This window comes from Dama dama, chromosome 33, assembly GCF_033118175.1.
Source record: "Dama dama isolate Ldn47 chromosome 33, ASM3311817v1, whole genome shotgun sequence".
Lineage (NCBI taxonomy): Eukaryota > Metazoa > Chordata > Mammalia > Artiodactyla > Cervidae > Dama > Dama dama.
Window position 1 is genome coordinate 22,389,621 of NC_083713.1, and position 15,465 is coordinate 22,405,085.

The 15,465-nt window shown below is 42.6% G+C and overlaps 1 protein-coding gene across 1 annotated transcript in view; it reads left to right on the forward strand.

Moving 5' to 3' along the window:
• PDE11A (phosphodiesterase 11A) overlaps positions 1 to 15,465 on the forward strand; it is a 407,012-nt gene that overhangs the window by 265,522 nt on the left and 126,025 nt on the right. The window contains exon 10 of the mRNA XM_061135538.1: positions 1,090 to 1,140. Coding sequence (XP_060991521.1) covers positions 1,090 to 1,140 — 51 coding nt within the window. The remainder of the gene's footprint in view (positions 1 to 1,089; positions 1,141 to 15,465) is intronic.

Sequence of the window (15,465 nt, forward strand, 5' to 3'; positions counted from 1 at the left end):
CACTCCCACATATATTTCATCGATCAGAGGAATGTCACACAACCACCCCACATGACCACCCCTAGTGGTGGGGAGCCTTCTAATTGGGTTTTTGATTTTCAAACTCTATCAGTAAGTTGTGATGCGATGATAAAGCACAAAAGTTGATTTCTTGCTCATGTGACACAGCATCGGCAGTGTGTTGGCTAGCTCCATGCATCTCCTTCACCTGGAGACCCAGGCTGAGAGGGGCAATACCTCTCAGGGCCATGCCCTTCCCATGGTGGAGGGAAAGAATATGGCAGAACCACATGATGGCTCTTAAAAGCTGTTCTCAAAGGTGGCATCATCACTTTCCTCTACCATCTATTGACTAAAATAAATCATATACTAAGGTTGATGTCCATGAAACAGGGAAATATAATCCTCTTACAAAAAACATTGCAGGGGGCTTCCCTTATAGTCCACTGGTTAGGAGTCTGTCTTCCAATGCAGGGGACGTGGGTTCAATTCCTGGTCAGGAAACTAAGATCCCACATGCAACAGGGTGTGGCCAATGAAAAAAGAAAATTGCAGATGGCTGGGAATAACAATATAATCTTTCCTAGAGAACAAAAGCAGGCAAATGAGAATAGACCAGACATGGAAGTTGAGTCAGCAAGTTACAGTGTCTGCCACAGGACACACACATAGACATACACACACAAATATGCACATACATACATGTGCACACATACACATACCTTTTAATTTATTTGCATTTCAAAGCGTTTTGTGGGAGAAATATTCACACCTTGGGAACAGTGGTCTGGAGCCACATGTCTCTTGGATAAAGTAACTACTTATAAAAACATCCTGGTATAAAATATGTAGCCTTTAACATGGATTGTCATTCCATTCCTCATTGTAATGGATTTCATTGTAGTGGCACAGGAGATAATCTGTATCACAGATGGTTACTGGGAATTTCTCATCATATATTAGCACCCACTGTTATGTCAAGGTGGTGTACTTGAACAAAGTTTAATTTTGTGCCAGGAGAATTTCAGAAAATTAAGTCATGTCTAGTTATTGAAGTTTTGTGTTTTTTTTCCTTTTTTTCTGAACCAGGTGCTATCTTATCATGCAACATGTTCAAAAGCTGAAGTTGACAAGTTTAAGGTAAGGAAGCAAATATTGCATAAAGTTAAACTTCCCAGGGCTTTTGGGCCCTTTGTCTCTTGCCTCTACGACTAGTCCTGCCCACTGGATGTTGGGGAAATAGAACTGGGTAAGGCCCATTTGCATATTTCAGTTTTAGAGGGGAAAAGAAATTTATGTATAACTGAATGGCCCATTCCTAATCATTTAAATGATTCAGTATTTCTTTCTTTCCTTTTTTAAGTATGCAGGATATCAGGGGAAAAAAATCTGTGTAATATGGTGAGAATTGGGATACCTGATTTTGGCATTTGTCTTACCTCTAACTTTCTGTTCACTTAAAATCTTAGGGTGTATATCTTGATCTGTAAAAATAAGTAAAGAGATGATTAGGAGAATAGTAGCTACCATTTACCAATTGCTTACTGTGGACCAGGTACAATACAAAGCGTTCTATCTGTATTAATCTGAGTCTCATACTCCTATGAAGTAGGTACTATTTTACAGATGAGTAAACTGAAGCTCAAAGATATTGAGCAGACAGGCCAATGTCAAATGATTGTAAGGGGTACAGTCAAGCAATCTGGCCTTAGAACTGGAGTCCCCTAACCACTGTGCTACACAGCTACCCAGCAGGACCCCCTTCCAGCTCTGATATGAGTCTCAGATGTTCCTTTCCCCTCAGTCACCCCCCTTCCCTTCAAGGCAGGTCAGGACTCTTGCTCATCTCCCTGCACTTCTGAGTGGTCAAAACAGGGGAGTATGGGCACCCCGATTTTCCCTCCTTTGGGAAGTTTAGGTGTCTGTCTTTTTCAGATTTTGCAGAGGTCCAGAGAATTATCGGGCTTCCTTTGTGGCTCAGCTGGTAAAGAATCCGCCTGCAATGCAGGAGACCTGGGTTCGATCCCTGGGTTGGAAAGATGCCCTGGAGAAGGGAAAGGCTACTCACTCCAGTATTCTGGCCTGGAGAATTCTGTGGACTGTATAGTCCGTGGGGTTGCAAAGAGTCGGACACGATTGAGCGACTTTCACTTCAGAAAATTATCAGCTAAGTTACTACAATCATAAGAAAGAAAATGTAATATGTATTTGTAGTAACACTTGATGGTGGCTACTCTTGAGCGTGTCATTTGAATATAAATGCATTTTTGTCTTCCCAGGAAAAAGTGGCCTGGAGACCTTTGGGCCTCATGATTGAATCAGATTATTAGGGTTCAGTCACACTGCTTAAAAAAAGAAAACAAGGGAAGAACCTAAACTCAGAGCAGGGATGAGGGAACTGCTAGGAAAGTCAGGGAGCAGCACGTGGGCAGCAAACATAAGGTGAGCCGCTTGGACTCCATCCAGGGATATAGTTTCTCATTGGCTTGGAGAGATGCTTAGGAAAAGACCTGCCATGATGACCCAGACCAAGAGAGCCATGGTGTCAGTGAGGTGACAGCAGACAACAGAGGAAAAGACAGGGGAATCAAAACCACAGCAGTCGGGGTCTGTCTGCTGTGGAGATAAACATGCTACGTAAGCCCAGAACGGGAGCAGCCACAGGGCGGTGCTTTTGACACACTTTGTTCACTGTTCTAGCTCCACCGCCTTTCACAGTTCTTGGAACATAGTAGCACTCAATGATACTTGTCAAATGGATGAATGAATGATTGAATGACTGAATCAACCCCAAAAGCTTTAGTGTTCTATAACTCAAAACAGGTATTCATTAAGAAAATGTTAAAAAAATATGGTGATATATAATTATATTTTATTTATTTATTTTTATATTTACTTTTATAGATTTTGTTGTTTTCTTCTTTATTATTGACGTATAATCGCTTTACAATGTTGTGTTAGTTTCTGCTGTATAAAAAAGTGAGTCAGCTACGTTATTTTTTATATTTTATATATACTTATATATATTTTATAAGCATTTCCATCAAAAATATTAAGGCTTTTTTACTCTAATCACGTTTAGTTATGTAGACATTCCATATAAATATTTTACTGTTTTATGCTTTATATTTTTACTATTTTATAAATATCATCATTGCTAAAAGATGGAAGGGGCAGGCAGGCAGAAAAATAGCAAGGCTCAGAATGGACTAAATATGACGGCAAGAGCCATGCGATGTGACATGTCCAGTACTGAAGCAGCCAAAATCAATAGCTGTCTACTTTCTAAAAGTCCTGCCCTATGTTCAGGCTTAATTCTTTCCTTAGAATAAGGAAAACACATCGTCTTGGAATTTGCCGTGCTTTTTTATTTTTAGCTCACAAACCTACTAAAAATATGAAGTTTTTAAATTTGAGGGAAAAAAGGGTTATTTCATCTTAAAATGATCAAGATTATTAACTAAACTGATTTATTCCAGATTTTTATCCTGTAAGATATTAGTGAATATTTTATTAGAATGTAATTGAGATATAGTAGATAATTTTAACTTAGCGGCTTTTTTTCTTGAAATATAAAGTAAATAAAACATTATCATAATTGGTAGCTGATGTCTTATAATTGCAGCAATAACATGAAAATGTAGTGGGCTTAAAATAATCCTGCACATAGAAAAGTATTTACTGAAATTTCACACTAGAGTATGTGCAATGGCAGTTTCCTAACATTGTAGCTAAATAGTAGTGAATAAGTGCTTTGTTTTACAAATAAATTATGCATATATTAAAAAATATTATAACCTTGGCTACTACAATACTTTTTTTAACAGAGCTGCTTGCTAAGTCGCTTCAATCATGTCTGACTCCTTGCAACCGTATGGACTGTATCTCGCCAGGCTCCTCTGTCTATATATATATATAATATATATATTATATATATATATATAAACACACACATAACTCTAGTTATAGAGAAAGGGAGGGAGAGAAAGGAGAAATTTGAAATGTAGAATCAGAGTTATCCATGAGATTTCATAAGTGGAAGAATGGCTGAGTTTCAATGTGTTGTATTATACCCAGTTGGGACCAAGCTAGTGATCAGTGATTCAGAGATTAGGTCAGAATTTGGGGAGAATACGGTTTCATCATCGAGTGCTATAAAGATCTGGAGGTCAAATACTCAGGCCAGACTCCAGTTGCAGCCTATGCTTCACCACATCTGGGATTCAGACATGTCTTAAAGACCAGTGAGATGTGGTCTGTTTACATGAGAGTCCTCTGAGTAAAAAATTCTTCCTATTGGGAGTTGAGGCCATGGGCTTCAGTGTCTGGATAACTCCAAGTTCAGCATGGAATCTGCCTCTTGGATTTGTCTCTTACTCCAGCCTACCATGGGTTCATGTTCTCAGCTAAGGACGTGAGTGGACACAAAAGGCATGGACTTAATATAGTTTCAGTGAATTAAATGCCCCCAAGAGCACAGGGATTCCAGAGTGTCAGTAGCACACAACAGGCTACAGCAGCCCAATAGAAGGACGCATTGATATGACCAGAGGCAAGGCACCTGCCTACCAGTATGACCAGCAGAGGCTGAAGGACTCACTGCAGACTGAGTGGTCACATCCTCAGGACAAGAACCTTGAGAGATGGAGAGCCCCAATACTGGAGGGTGTGATACACACCATTAATCACTTTCAATTCACTATTATCTGTACTCCTAGGTGATATGGCCTAAAGCAACACAGACAGATTTTCTATATGATAAACCTGTAGTGAATCTTCAATAATCATTCATGCTAGGCTGGTACCACATTACTTTTCCTTGTATCTTATCTTCCAATTTCATACTTTTCCATGTTGGGGATTTCTCTTCCTATTCTAGAATGCCATAAGGTGGGGGGCAGTGTTTTCATTTCTGTTTTGTTCTCTTAATCCTATTTCTCCTGTAGGGAAAAGTCTCCTTGAGGGGTATGTGGTGGTGGGCAGGGGGTGGGTTAGAGAGTGAAAACCTTTCTAGAAGTGTCCCTGGATTGTCTAACCAAAATAAGTAGGTGAAACAACATATAATCGCTCATCCAACAATATCAGAACCCAAGCCCATTTTTTTTCTTTCTGATACATCATTTATACCTTGGGAAACAGTCCTTTCTATAGAGCCACCTGTGCACAAAAAGATTACAGAACTTCCTTGAACTAATGAGCTAAGTTTTTAAGAGTACAGGTTATAATATAACCTGTAAGTTTTTACATAATATATAATATTATATATATAATATTATATAATAATATTATAATATAATATATATAATATAATATTATATATAATATATAATTATATATAATATTATTATGTATTACATTTTATATAATATAGCCTTAAGTTTTTAATGAGTACAGGTTATAATATTAATTTATCACTTATGGGTTGGTCACCCTATGCATTGAATGAGGAAACCAAGATCTAAAGAAAGGTGTTTATCCTTTTAACATTTACTGATCTTTCTTGAACTTGAAATAAGAAAGATGTGTCCAGAAAAATCTGTGCAGATTCTAGTGCCTGTGTGCTTCTCTTCTGCTCTGTGCAGAGAGGAATAATGTATAAAGACCATATTGACAATTAGATCTCTTTGAAGATGACTGGTTTTTAAAGGCTTTTAATAACCTGAAGATGCCAGCTGCGATAACATAAGAAAATGAGTTTAGTACACCAGTTATATGCTCCCATAATTCTATGCACTTTCCTAGGATTCCGATGCAGTGGACATACCAAATAGTTATCACCGTATATGCCAGTTTACCAATTAAAATCAACTCATGGTCATCTTCATGTTATATTGCCATCTTCTATCATCCCTTCTTTCAATTCCAAACTGCAAGGGTTATGGCTGCCATCAAAGCTGAACTCGTTTACAGCACTGTTTAACTGCCTCAGTAATTAAACACCAATAACTCACATTGGGTATTTGGGTTTGGACTACCTCTTGCATATTTTAAGTTTTCAGTGTTATTGTCTAGGCCACAGATTAATATCCTGGTAAAATAAAGTACCGAGAATAGGTACACCCTGTGGACTTTACCTACAAAAATAGGAATGGCTACATCAAAAATATGGTTTCCTCTGTGAAAAGAAAGTCATGGGCCCGGCTGGGCAATGAGAAGGGCTGTGCTAGCCTCTTATTTTCTTAGTAGTTAAGTTTCAGGAGATCCGTTCGATCCATGAAATAGTCTGGTGTTACAAGAAATCTCCGCCCTCAGAACTGTCCTTGCTGTCCTGCAGGGAGATGTGTGTGTCACAGGCCTTGAACGAGAGTCCCTGCCTGTGCAATGCGCATGCTCAGTTGCCCAGTCATGTCTGACTCTTTGCAACCCCATGGACTGTAGCCCTCCAGACAGACTGTAGCCTGTCCATGGGATTTCCCAGGCAAGAAAACTGGAGTGGGTTGCCATTTCCTTCTCCAGGGGATCATCCCAACTCAGGGGCTGAACTCTCGTCTCCTGGTGGGCTGGCAGAATCTTTACCACTGAGCCACCGATGAAGCCCTGCCTGCACAAGGGAGGCAGTCGTGGGGACTGAGCCCCACCGGGCTGGCAGGTGCATGGGATGCTGTTTAGGAATTGAGCCTCCAGAGGGCGCACCTTGTTCTAGTTGCAGGAAGGCAGATCATGTGCTGGCCATCACCTTTCCAATCTCCTTTGAGTGGAAAAGCCCATGCCTTGCAGCCGCTTGTTGCAGAGGACAAATGCACCGTGTAGAGAGAGCCTAGAACCTTGACATTTACCCAATGCCAGGTGATGCGGCGACTCCTGAGGAGGGGAGCGGAGGGGAGGGTCTGGGACACATGTCCCCCACCCCAATCGGTAGGGAGCAGCTCCCAGCTCCTCTTCCACAGGCTGGCTACCTTTGGGAATCTCAACAGCAGTGACCTTCCAGTTCACTCCAGCTTATTTCTAGGCTTGTTTATAGATGATCACACAGCATTATGAACAGAATTTGGGTATTATCTGACACCTAACCTATTCTATCTCTTCTCTGAGCCCCCAACCTCTTGAATCAAGGCGGGTTGTTTTGACTTTAAATAGTATTTATGCCAAGTTTAATATCTGAGTTTTTTTTTTTTCATCGTCAGTGAAAGTTATTGAACCTTCAGCAGGAAATTGACTGTGGGGGACACGGCTGAGTCAGCATCTTAAAGGGCACGTCCTGCTCCTAAGGCAGCAGCCTGAGCCGACGGCCTCACTGCTTAGGACAAGACCATAAATATGTGGGTGCCTTGTGTTCAGATGTCTGCGTGTTCATACGGGGTTCTCTTTATGAATTGTGTCTTAATCCAATGCCACATCAGAGAAAAGATGGCTGTACTTTGTCACTCTTGAGTATTGAAAATATTGGGGGCGGGAGGTGATGGAAGGGAAGGCAGGGCTGCAAGTCCAGGCTGACCTTTTATCCTGCTGAACTAAGTGGCTCTGCATGGAGGGCTCTTCAAGGACCCACCTGGTCAGGTACATCCTGGGGTGACCCTGACCACCTCTCAGATCACCTTAAACAGCCACTGTCTGTCACTTCTTTCCATTTGAAAACTGTCTCCCAGAGGACACTATGAGCAGCTACTTTTCCTGGGAGAAGATTCTCCCATCTTCTCTCCTCCACCTATTGTTAACACAGTGGGTTCAACTGCATTCCTTACTTGAAGACCCAGAGAGTCTGAGCCTAAGGGAATGTAATCAAAGGCAATTCAGTTTTCGTTTCAGAGAAGTGACAGCCCTGCCGGTCAGGGGAAGACAGCTTGGAGGGCAATAGGGAGGCCCAGTTAGAGCCCCAAACAGTGAAGGGAACTGTAAAGGCCAAAGGGGTCAGAAGCTTCCAGAACACTAGGGCCTCTGGGCCTGGATCACTCTCCCTTCTTTCTGGTTTTCTCTAGTTAGAGCCATCAGCCACTACAGAGATGGAATCGGAACTAAAGAATTGATAGCTCCTCACTTCAGTGATGGGCTTCCTCGATGGCTCAGCGGGTAAAGAATCTGCCTGCCAATGCAGGAAAAGGGGCTTCCCCGGTGGCTCAGACAGAAAAGAATCTGCCTGCAATGCAGGAGACCCGGGTTCAATCCCTGGGTCAGGAAGGTCCCCGGAGAAGCGAATGGCGTACCTGCTCCAGTATTCTTGCCTGGAGAATTCCATGGCGAGAGGAGCCTGGTGGGATCCAGTCCGAAGGGTCGCAAAGAGTCAGCTATGATGGAGCACAAGCACACTTCAATGATATGGGCGGGGCTTAGCCATCACTAGGGTTTCTTCACTTCACCCAGAAACTGTGAACTCCTGACGGCGATGGAGTTCAGCCTCCTCTTCAGAAGTCCACCGTGGATGTAACTGTACAGTTATCTTTGAGTCCTCACGCCCCCGCTTCCGTGTGCCGTCCCCTCCATTCTGACTCGGACACCTCTGGTCATCCTTGCAGTCACCGTAGTTCACATCCGCCTTCCCTCTTAGGCAGACGTTGACTAGGCGCGCGCTCCGGTCCGGGCCCCCTGCTCCATCCCCAGAGGGGTCCTGCACTTAGGCTGCCAGATCAGCAGCAGTCTTATGTTGGCGCCAGTTTCCTTCTGACCAAGCTTAGCATCTTCTTTAAGTCTTTAGAGTCCATCACTTCAAATTTCTTTAAATGGGCATTAAAAGTGCTCTGAGCTCTAACCTCCAGTTCACTTCTCCACCCTGTTTCTCACGCTCCCACGTACCCACCCTTCACAGGCGTTCCAGGTGATGTGTCCAGTCCATACTCTGCCCTTCCTATCTTTGTCCCATCCCCATTCCTCTGTCTGCATACTTAAAGCCTCTACCATCCATCTGATCCTCCTCAATTGCCCTTCCACGTGAAGTTGCTCTTACTGTCCTTCAGGCAAAAGTGATCTGCTCATTCTTTCATCGTACTTATCATGTCTACCTTGTGATATAAATCTTCCTGCACCTGTCATCTGGTTAAACTAGGAGAATTTTTCGGGGAGAATACCCTTGTCTGATTCATTTTTGTAACCCTTAAATCACCTAAAGCCAAGCCTTGCTCCTGGTGCTGAAGAGATCGCTACCAAGTGACCAATTCATTGATCTATTTGCAATTTTGATGGCAGAGGAAGTTACAACATGTGAGTAGAATTCTGAAGCAGGACTCTGTGACAATGAGAATGCTGCAAATCCTCTCAGCCCCTTGTTTTAAGTTCCTGATTTTTAATTTCCTGGATTTCCCATGAAGCATTAAGTATATGAAAATAAAGGGATTCTTTGTCTTTGCTTAAGATATTCTCTTTGAGTATTCAGTAATGACAATATCCGTCCTTCTCTGGTCTACAGCAGGGCAAATGTCCCTTGCCATTAATTCTTGGTTAATTCAGCAATTTAATATTATAGAAATTGCTGAAGTGAGATTCTTCATTCATATGTCCTGCTATCACTACTCTGCTGACTAAATTCTTCAAAACTATTATTTTCTTGAATCTTGAAATTTCTAATTCTTTTTATTTGTATGGTTCTATATTCTGTCCCTTCTACCTATTTTTGAAATTATTTACTACTTTGATAATTCTGTATGTTTTCTCTCAGTTGAAAATGGATCTATTAAAAATCTTACAAGCATGTACAAATCATGATTGTGTTGGTTCCAAGGTACCATCTGAAATATGAAATCAGGACATACTGTCTGATCTAAGGGTTTTCTACAGTCTTAGCAGCCAGAGCTCCCCTTTTAAGACAGTCTTTATAAGGCTGCAGACACAGTAAGATAAGAAAGAGCAAACATGTCAGCAGACAAAGCAGCCCCTAGACCTCTTGGCTCATTTAAAATTTCCAGGCCTCAGATTTCCAATCTGAAAAACAAAGTGATCTCCAGCTATAACATGCTATCACTTTACGAGCTTGTAAAACTTATATCTAGGAGGGAAAGGGAAAATAAAACACAAAGCAACATAAAGTTGACAAAACATTTTGGGGTCCTTAGAATTTCTAAATACCCAAAGTTTTAAATATAAGCTCTATTTAAAAATGTGAGTATTTGGTAGAAGACTTGGCTCAACTTGATGTGATTATATATTATAAGTGATTTCCAAAGCCCACCATGGCTCTGTTAACATTTGAATGGTAATATAGTATACAGTTGGGGCTTCCCCAGCGGCTCAGCAGTAAAGAATCTGCCTCCAATGTAGGAGCCGCAGAAGACATGGGTTTGATCCCTGGGTCGGGAAGATCCCCTGGAGGGAGGGCATGGCAATCCACTCCAGTACTCTTGCCTAGAGAATCCCATGGACAGAGGACCCTGGCGCACTACAGTCCATGGGGTCGCAAAGAGTCGGACTTGACTGAGCAACTAATCACAGCACAGGTGGCGCTGGTGGTAAAGAATCCATCTGCCAGTGCAGGAGACACAGGAGATGTGGGTTCAATCTCTGGGTTGGGAAGATGCTCTGGAGGAGGAAATGGCAGCTCACTCCAATATCCTTGCCTGGAGAATTCCATGGACAGAGGAACCTGGTAGGCTACAGTCTATAGGGTTGCAAAGAGTTGCACATGACTCAAGTGACTTAGCACGCACGCATAGTATACTATAGTACTTGTGCAGAAGATAAGTGATTATTTTAGGTAAGACAAGAATCTCAGTCTCATCAGTATAAAAACTTACACTTGTGCCACCTCTAAATGTTTAAATAGTAATATCTTAAGTAATGACTTAGCAGTGTATAAAAACCTTTTCTCTCACATGAGTCTCATAAGCTCTTGGTGAGGGCAGCTTTATTACAGCTGCATTTTACATGTGAGACAACTAGCACCAAAGCACCAGAGAGAACAATGCACGGACTTGGCTTTGATTTCCACCCCGCCCCCCTAGTGTTTTGTTTTGGTTTTGAAGACAGTTCTTTTTAAGTAGCTGAATAGGAAAATATCATGCAATATAAGCAATATCATGGAATTTTATGTTGAAGTCACTTCTCTTGATTTAACTTTTTTATCTTGGAACTTCTGTGGCACTTCCACAGCCTGGGGAACCAAACAAGCATGAATGGTGGATGATGTCTGAGAAAAAAAGAATTTTTTGGCTGAATTTAGGCATTGAAAAAGAGACTTTTCATGGTATTCTTTGGACAATCAATATATTTTGTTATTAACTATTTTGTTAGAAGCATCTCTTTGTATTATGGTTGTGTCATCCATGTGACTTCTTGCCCTAGGGTTTCACACTGCTTAGAAACCTAAGGAAATTGGAAATAGCAAACGTTATGAAGATATTGCATCATTCTCAGCAAGAGGGTGTATGATCCATTATTCTGACATCTTGCTTGTCTTCTTTACAGTCTGATTGGTTATCTAGCTGTATAGAAATCTTTCAACATCTGGAAAGCTCAAAGGAAAAAAGAACAGACCCACTTTATTATTCTGTGCTCTCCAGGCCTGCCAAGTACCTTATAAGAAAGATAACAGGGATATGAGATTGCAAACATCAGTTTAATGATAAAGCACTTGTCAGGAGATAAAGTCTTATGTTTAAGGCATGAGAACTCATGAGCTAGAGACTATTCGGGGAAGATATGAAGTAAAGAATGTGAGGCTGGGTTAATGTTTGTATGGTGTTTCCTAGGGTGATGTACGACATTAGGGACATCACGGGCACTGATCTGCATATGTGCACTATGATGACTTTAACCCAAGACATTGATGGTAAATCTTTGAGGCTTTTTAGAAGTTATTCTGAATTAATCTCTGTATACTGCCCCAACTTCTGTGTGTGTGTGTGTGTGTGTGTGTGTGTGTGTGTGAGTGCACGTCAGCTTAAAACAGATAGTCAGGTGATTTGGAGCTTCAACTCTGGCTCTAGAAAAAAGATCCTGTGGCTTTCATTGTTCCCAAAGAGAAAAGCCAACAGAAAAATCTTCAAGGAAACAAGATCTGAGATGAAACACTTTGGCCACTGGGTGCCATCCTTGCTCCACGCAAGGATTTGCTGAGCTGCCTTTCTAGGAAAATGGTTAAAACCCAAAAGACAGTAATGTAAAAGTAATTCCAAGATATAATAATGTTTGTGTGTGTGCATGACCTGGAATATGTTAGTGACACAGGCAGCTTATTCATTTGCCCAGGCGCGAGGCCAAAGAACTGGGAAGAATCTCAGTTCAGCCTTATCAACAGAGCCTGGTCCAAGCGTCCGCTGGCTCTGTCCCGGCCAGTGGGTGTCAGGGGAGGGGCTGGGAGCTGACAGTGAGGTGGTGGTCTCAGACGCTCCACTAATGATCTCTACTCTTGTGTGTAGCACTGCGTGTGACAGGGCCTGAAGCTCGTCGTCTGTGGGCGGTGCGCTGTCCCCTCCGACGAAGCCCTTTCATTCCCAGACCCGGGGACCTTTTCCTCACTCTCCTTCCTAGGAATGCCGCTCGTTGGGGAAATAGTGAATCTATTTCTGGTCCTTTTTGTCTCCCTAGAAGCCATTCATGGAGTTCATACAGATACCACCTCAGAAGCCCCGCAGTCAATAGCACAGTATCTGTGCAGGATTTTGCTATCTTTGTATTAGACACTTCTATACAGGAAACCAAGAAATTAAACTTGGCATTATGAACAAGAATAGCCACAGAGAGTGTTCTCCGACTGTCAGGTAATACAGGCTGATGTTTCCATCCAAGGCCTCAAACATTTCGTTGGGATTAAAAGGAATTAGGGTGTGAACAAGGAAGAATTTTAATAAAAATTGAAAATTGGTCAGTCACACTCTAACAGGGAAAACTCTAGAATCCTTTCTGTGAGATCACCTTATGGATGGGATCCAAAGTCAGGATAGATTTTGCCTCATTCCTCCAGGTGGGGAACCATGCAGCTGGCCTCCTAGTTGGCCCTAGAAGGTGGCACAGTGATGCCTATGCGTACTTCTTTAGATTCACTGTAATCAAATCCATGCCTCCATGAAAGGACAAAGGGTGAGAAGGGTTGGTGAGAACTTACCGGAGGGCAGACTCTCTTCAACCTTCCCGGGATAAAAGGCTTATATACTATTCCGCTGTTAAGCATCTCCAGGTGGACGGAGTTTAGAATACATTTTCTAGGCTTACTGCAGGAAAACCTGATACCAATCATTTTATACTTCTAAATATTGCTGTTCGCTCAAAGCAGTGCTATTATAGCTGTAGCATTCTTGCTGATTCCAAGAGCTTTCATAGCTCTTATTTCATTGAATGTTAACAGAGCCTTTAAAGAGGACTTGGTGGCCGTATCCTATTTATGAATTGGGCAGCTGAGGGAGAGACCGCTCACTGCCAGTTTTGGGGGCCTGGCTTCTCACTGCTGAGTTCTTTTCCCTAGACTCTCCTGCTCAGCACCTGTGCAATCTGCTCCGTGTGACAGTCACCTGGAAAACAACAAATGTCTCATGAATGTTTTACCATGTGCCAGGTCTGCTTCCAGTGCCTTACCTATAGTAGCTCACTTAATCCTCAGAAAACCCCAACTATTATTTTTCATATTTTCTAGATGATGAAACTGGGGTACAGAGAAATGCCCAATTAATTATAGTGTACAGATAAAAAAAAAGCAAGGTGAAAGTTGTCACACTGAATTTGTTATATTCCCTTTCAAAATGATGTGGAACCCTGTTTGTTTTAGGTTTTTCTGGTCCTGGTTTGACCCTGTCCTTATGGTCAGATTATGAACCTTTCTGTAACCGTGGCTTAGTTCCTTAATAGACGAGTTCAAATTTCAATAGTCTCTGATGTGGCTGTTTGGATTGATTGGTTTGTTTTTAAGCTTACGTAGACTGTGAGGTTACCCAGCCCTACTGTTTCAGCAAATGCTCTTTCTCTGCCTTCAGCATGCTGAAAAAGCAACTTCAAGGGAGAGGTCTGTGAAATCTAAAAGCAATTTCCCCCCCCAAAGGATAAATCCCAAACATATCTTGTGCTGAATGATCCCATTCCTCTCTCTCCTAGGTTTATTTTCCTCACATACACTGTAATTCATCTTAGGCCTTTCCAGAGGTGGAAGGAAGTTCTATGAAAACCAAGCTTGGTGATGGTTTCTGCAGCAACAGGTGGCCATCCTCACCACTGGGCTTACGTTTGTCAAACAACTCCGTGAAGCCCTGAAGTTGGATCCTAAGGGAGGACACTTTGTATACTTCCCCTCACCGTCCAGAGGAAAGCCCTAGAATTCCGAAAAGAAAGACAAGAGGGAGAGAGGCTTTCTGTGAGTTCATTGCTCCAAAATGAAAAATCATGGGAATCTGTCTCCCTTTAAAACCATGGAGAAATTTATGCTCCTGCCTGAAATATCTTTCAAATCATCCATGATCTTGTTAAAAATAGCTTTCCTCTGGTTCTCTGAGAAGTTATGTTGAGAGCACAGGCTGAGTTATTTTGATAACCCCCTTAAACACCAAAGGTCCACGTGTCATATTTTTGGGGATATCTCTGTGTTTGCTGGGCAGCATTCAGCATCTCCCCCACTGGAGCTTTGTGTAGGGAGAGCCTGCACTGTAATTCTCTCAGGAGGAGGCAGGATTGCTTAGGGTGTGAGGTCCCAGGTAAATATTCATCTATATATAAGCTCAGAGTTCCTCCCAGGAAACATTACAAACAAGAGTATGTGTGTGCATGTGTGCTCAGCTGCAACCAATTCTTTGCACTCCTGTGGACTGTAGCCTGCCAGGCTCCTCTGTCCATGGGGATTTTCCAGGCAAGAATACTGGAGTGGGTTGCCATGCCGTCCTCCAGGGAATCTTCCCGACCCAGGGGTGGAACCTGTGTCTCTTGCATCTTCCTGCCTTGTCAGGCAGATTCTTTATCACTGAGCCAGCTGGGAAGCCCCAAACAAGAGTACACTGCATACCAAGAGGAATATCTGCCCCATGAGATTAGACTCGAGAAACCAACTGACCGCTCCTGGAATGGGTGGCAGCAAGCCCCTGAATGTGTCCTCGAGTCAAATGGGCAGACCACATCACTGCAGCATTGAGCCCCTGGTTGTGCTGACTGCAGCCTGGCTTTGCTTTATAAAGGAGTCACCATAGCTTCTATCAGGGCCTAAGTTTCTCATCTTTCAGCAGCTCCCTCTAGAAAGAACTGTTACCAAGTTCCAGTTTGGAGAATGTTAGGGAACTTTTCCACTTGGTCCAGTTTGGGCCAAGTGGCCATCCTGGGACCAACCAACTGTGCCAGGGCATAGTCACTGAAGAACATGTCAGCTCCCAGGTGCAAACATGATGTGAGTGGGAGAAGGAGCAGTGCCCCTGGAGAGGAGCGGTACTGGGTGGATAGTGTCACGGCTGTCCTTCACAGGGGAGTGTCTGCATGGCACGCTCAGATTCCCTGATACAAAGGGGAGGCGCTTACAATTCATAGTTTGTAGACACTGGGTGACCCCTGCCAGTGACCTACCTGCTGAAGTGGTTTCTCAAGAGACTTTGTCTAAATCACATTATTAAGTCCTCAAAGCATTTCTATATCCAT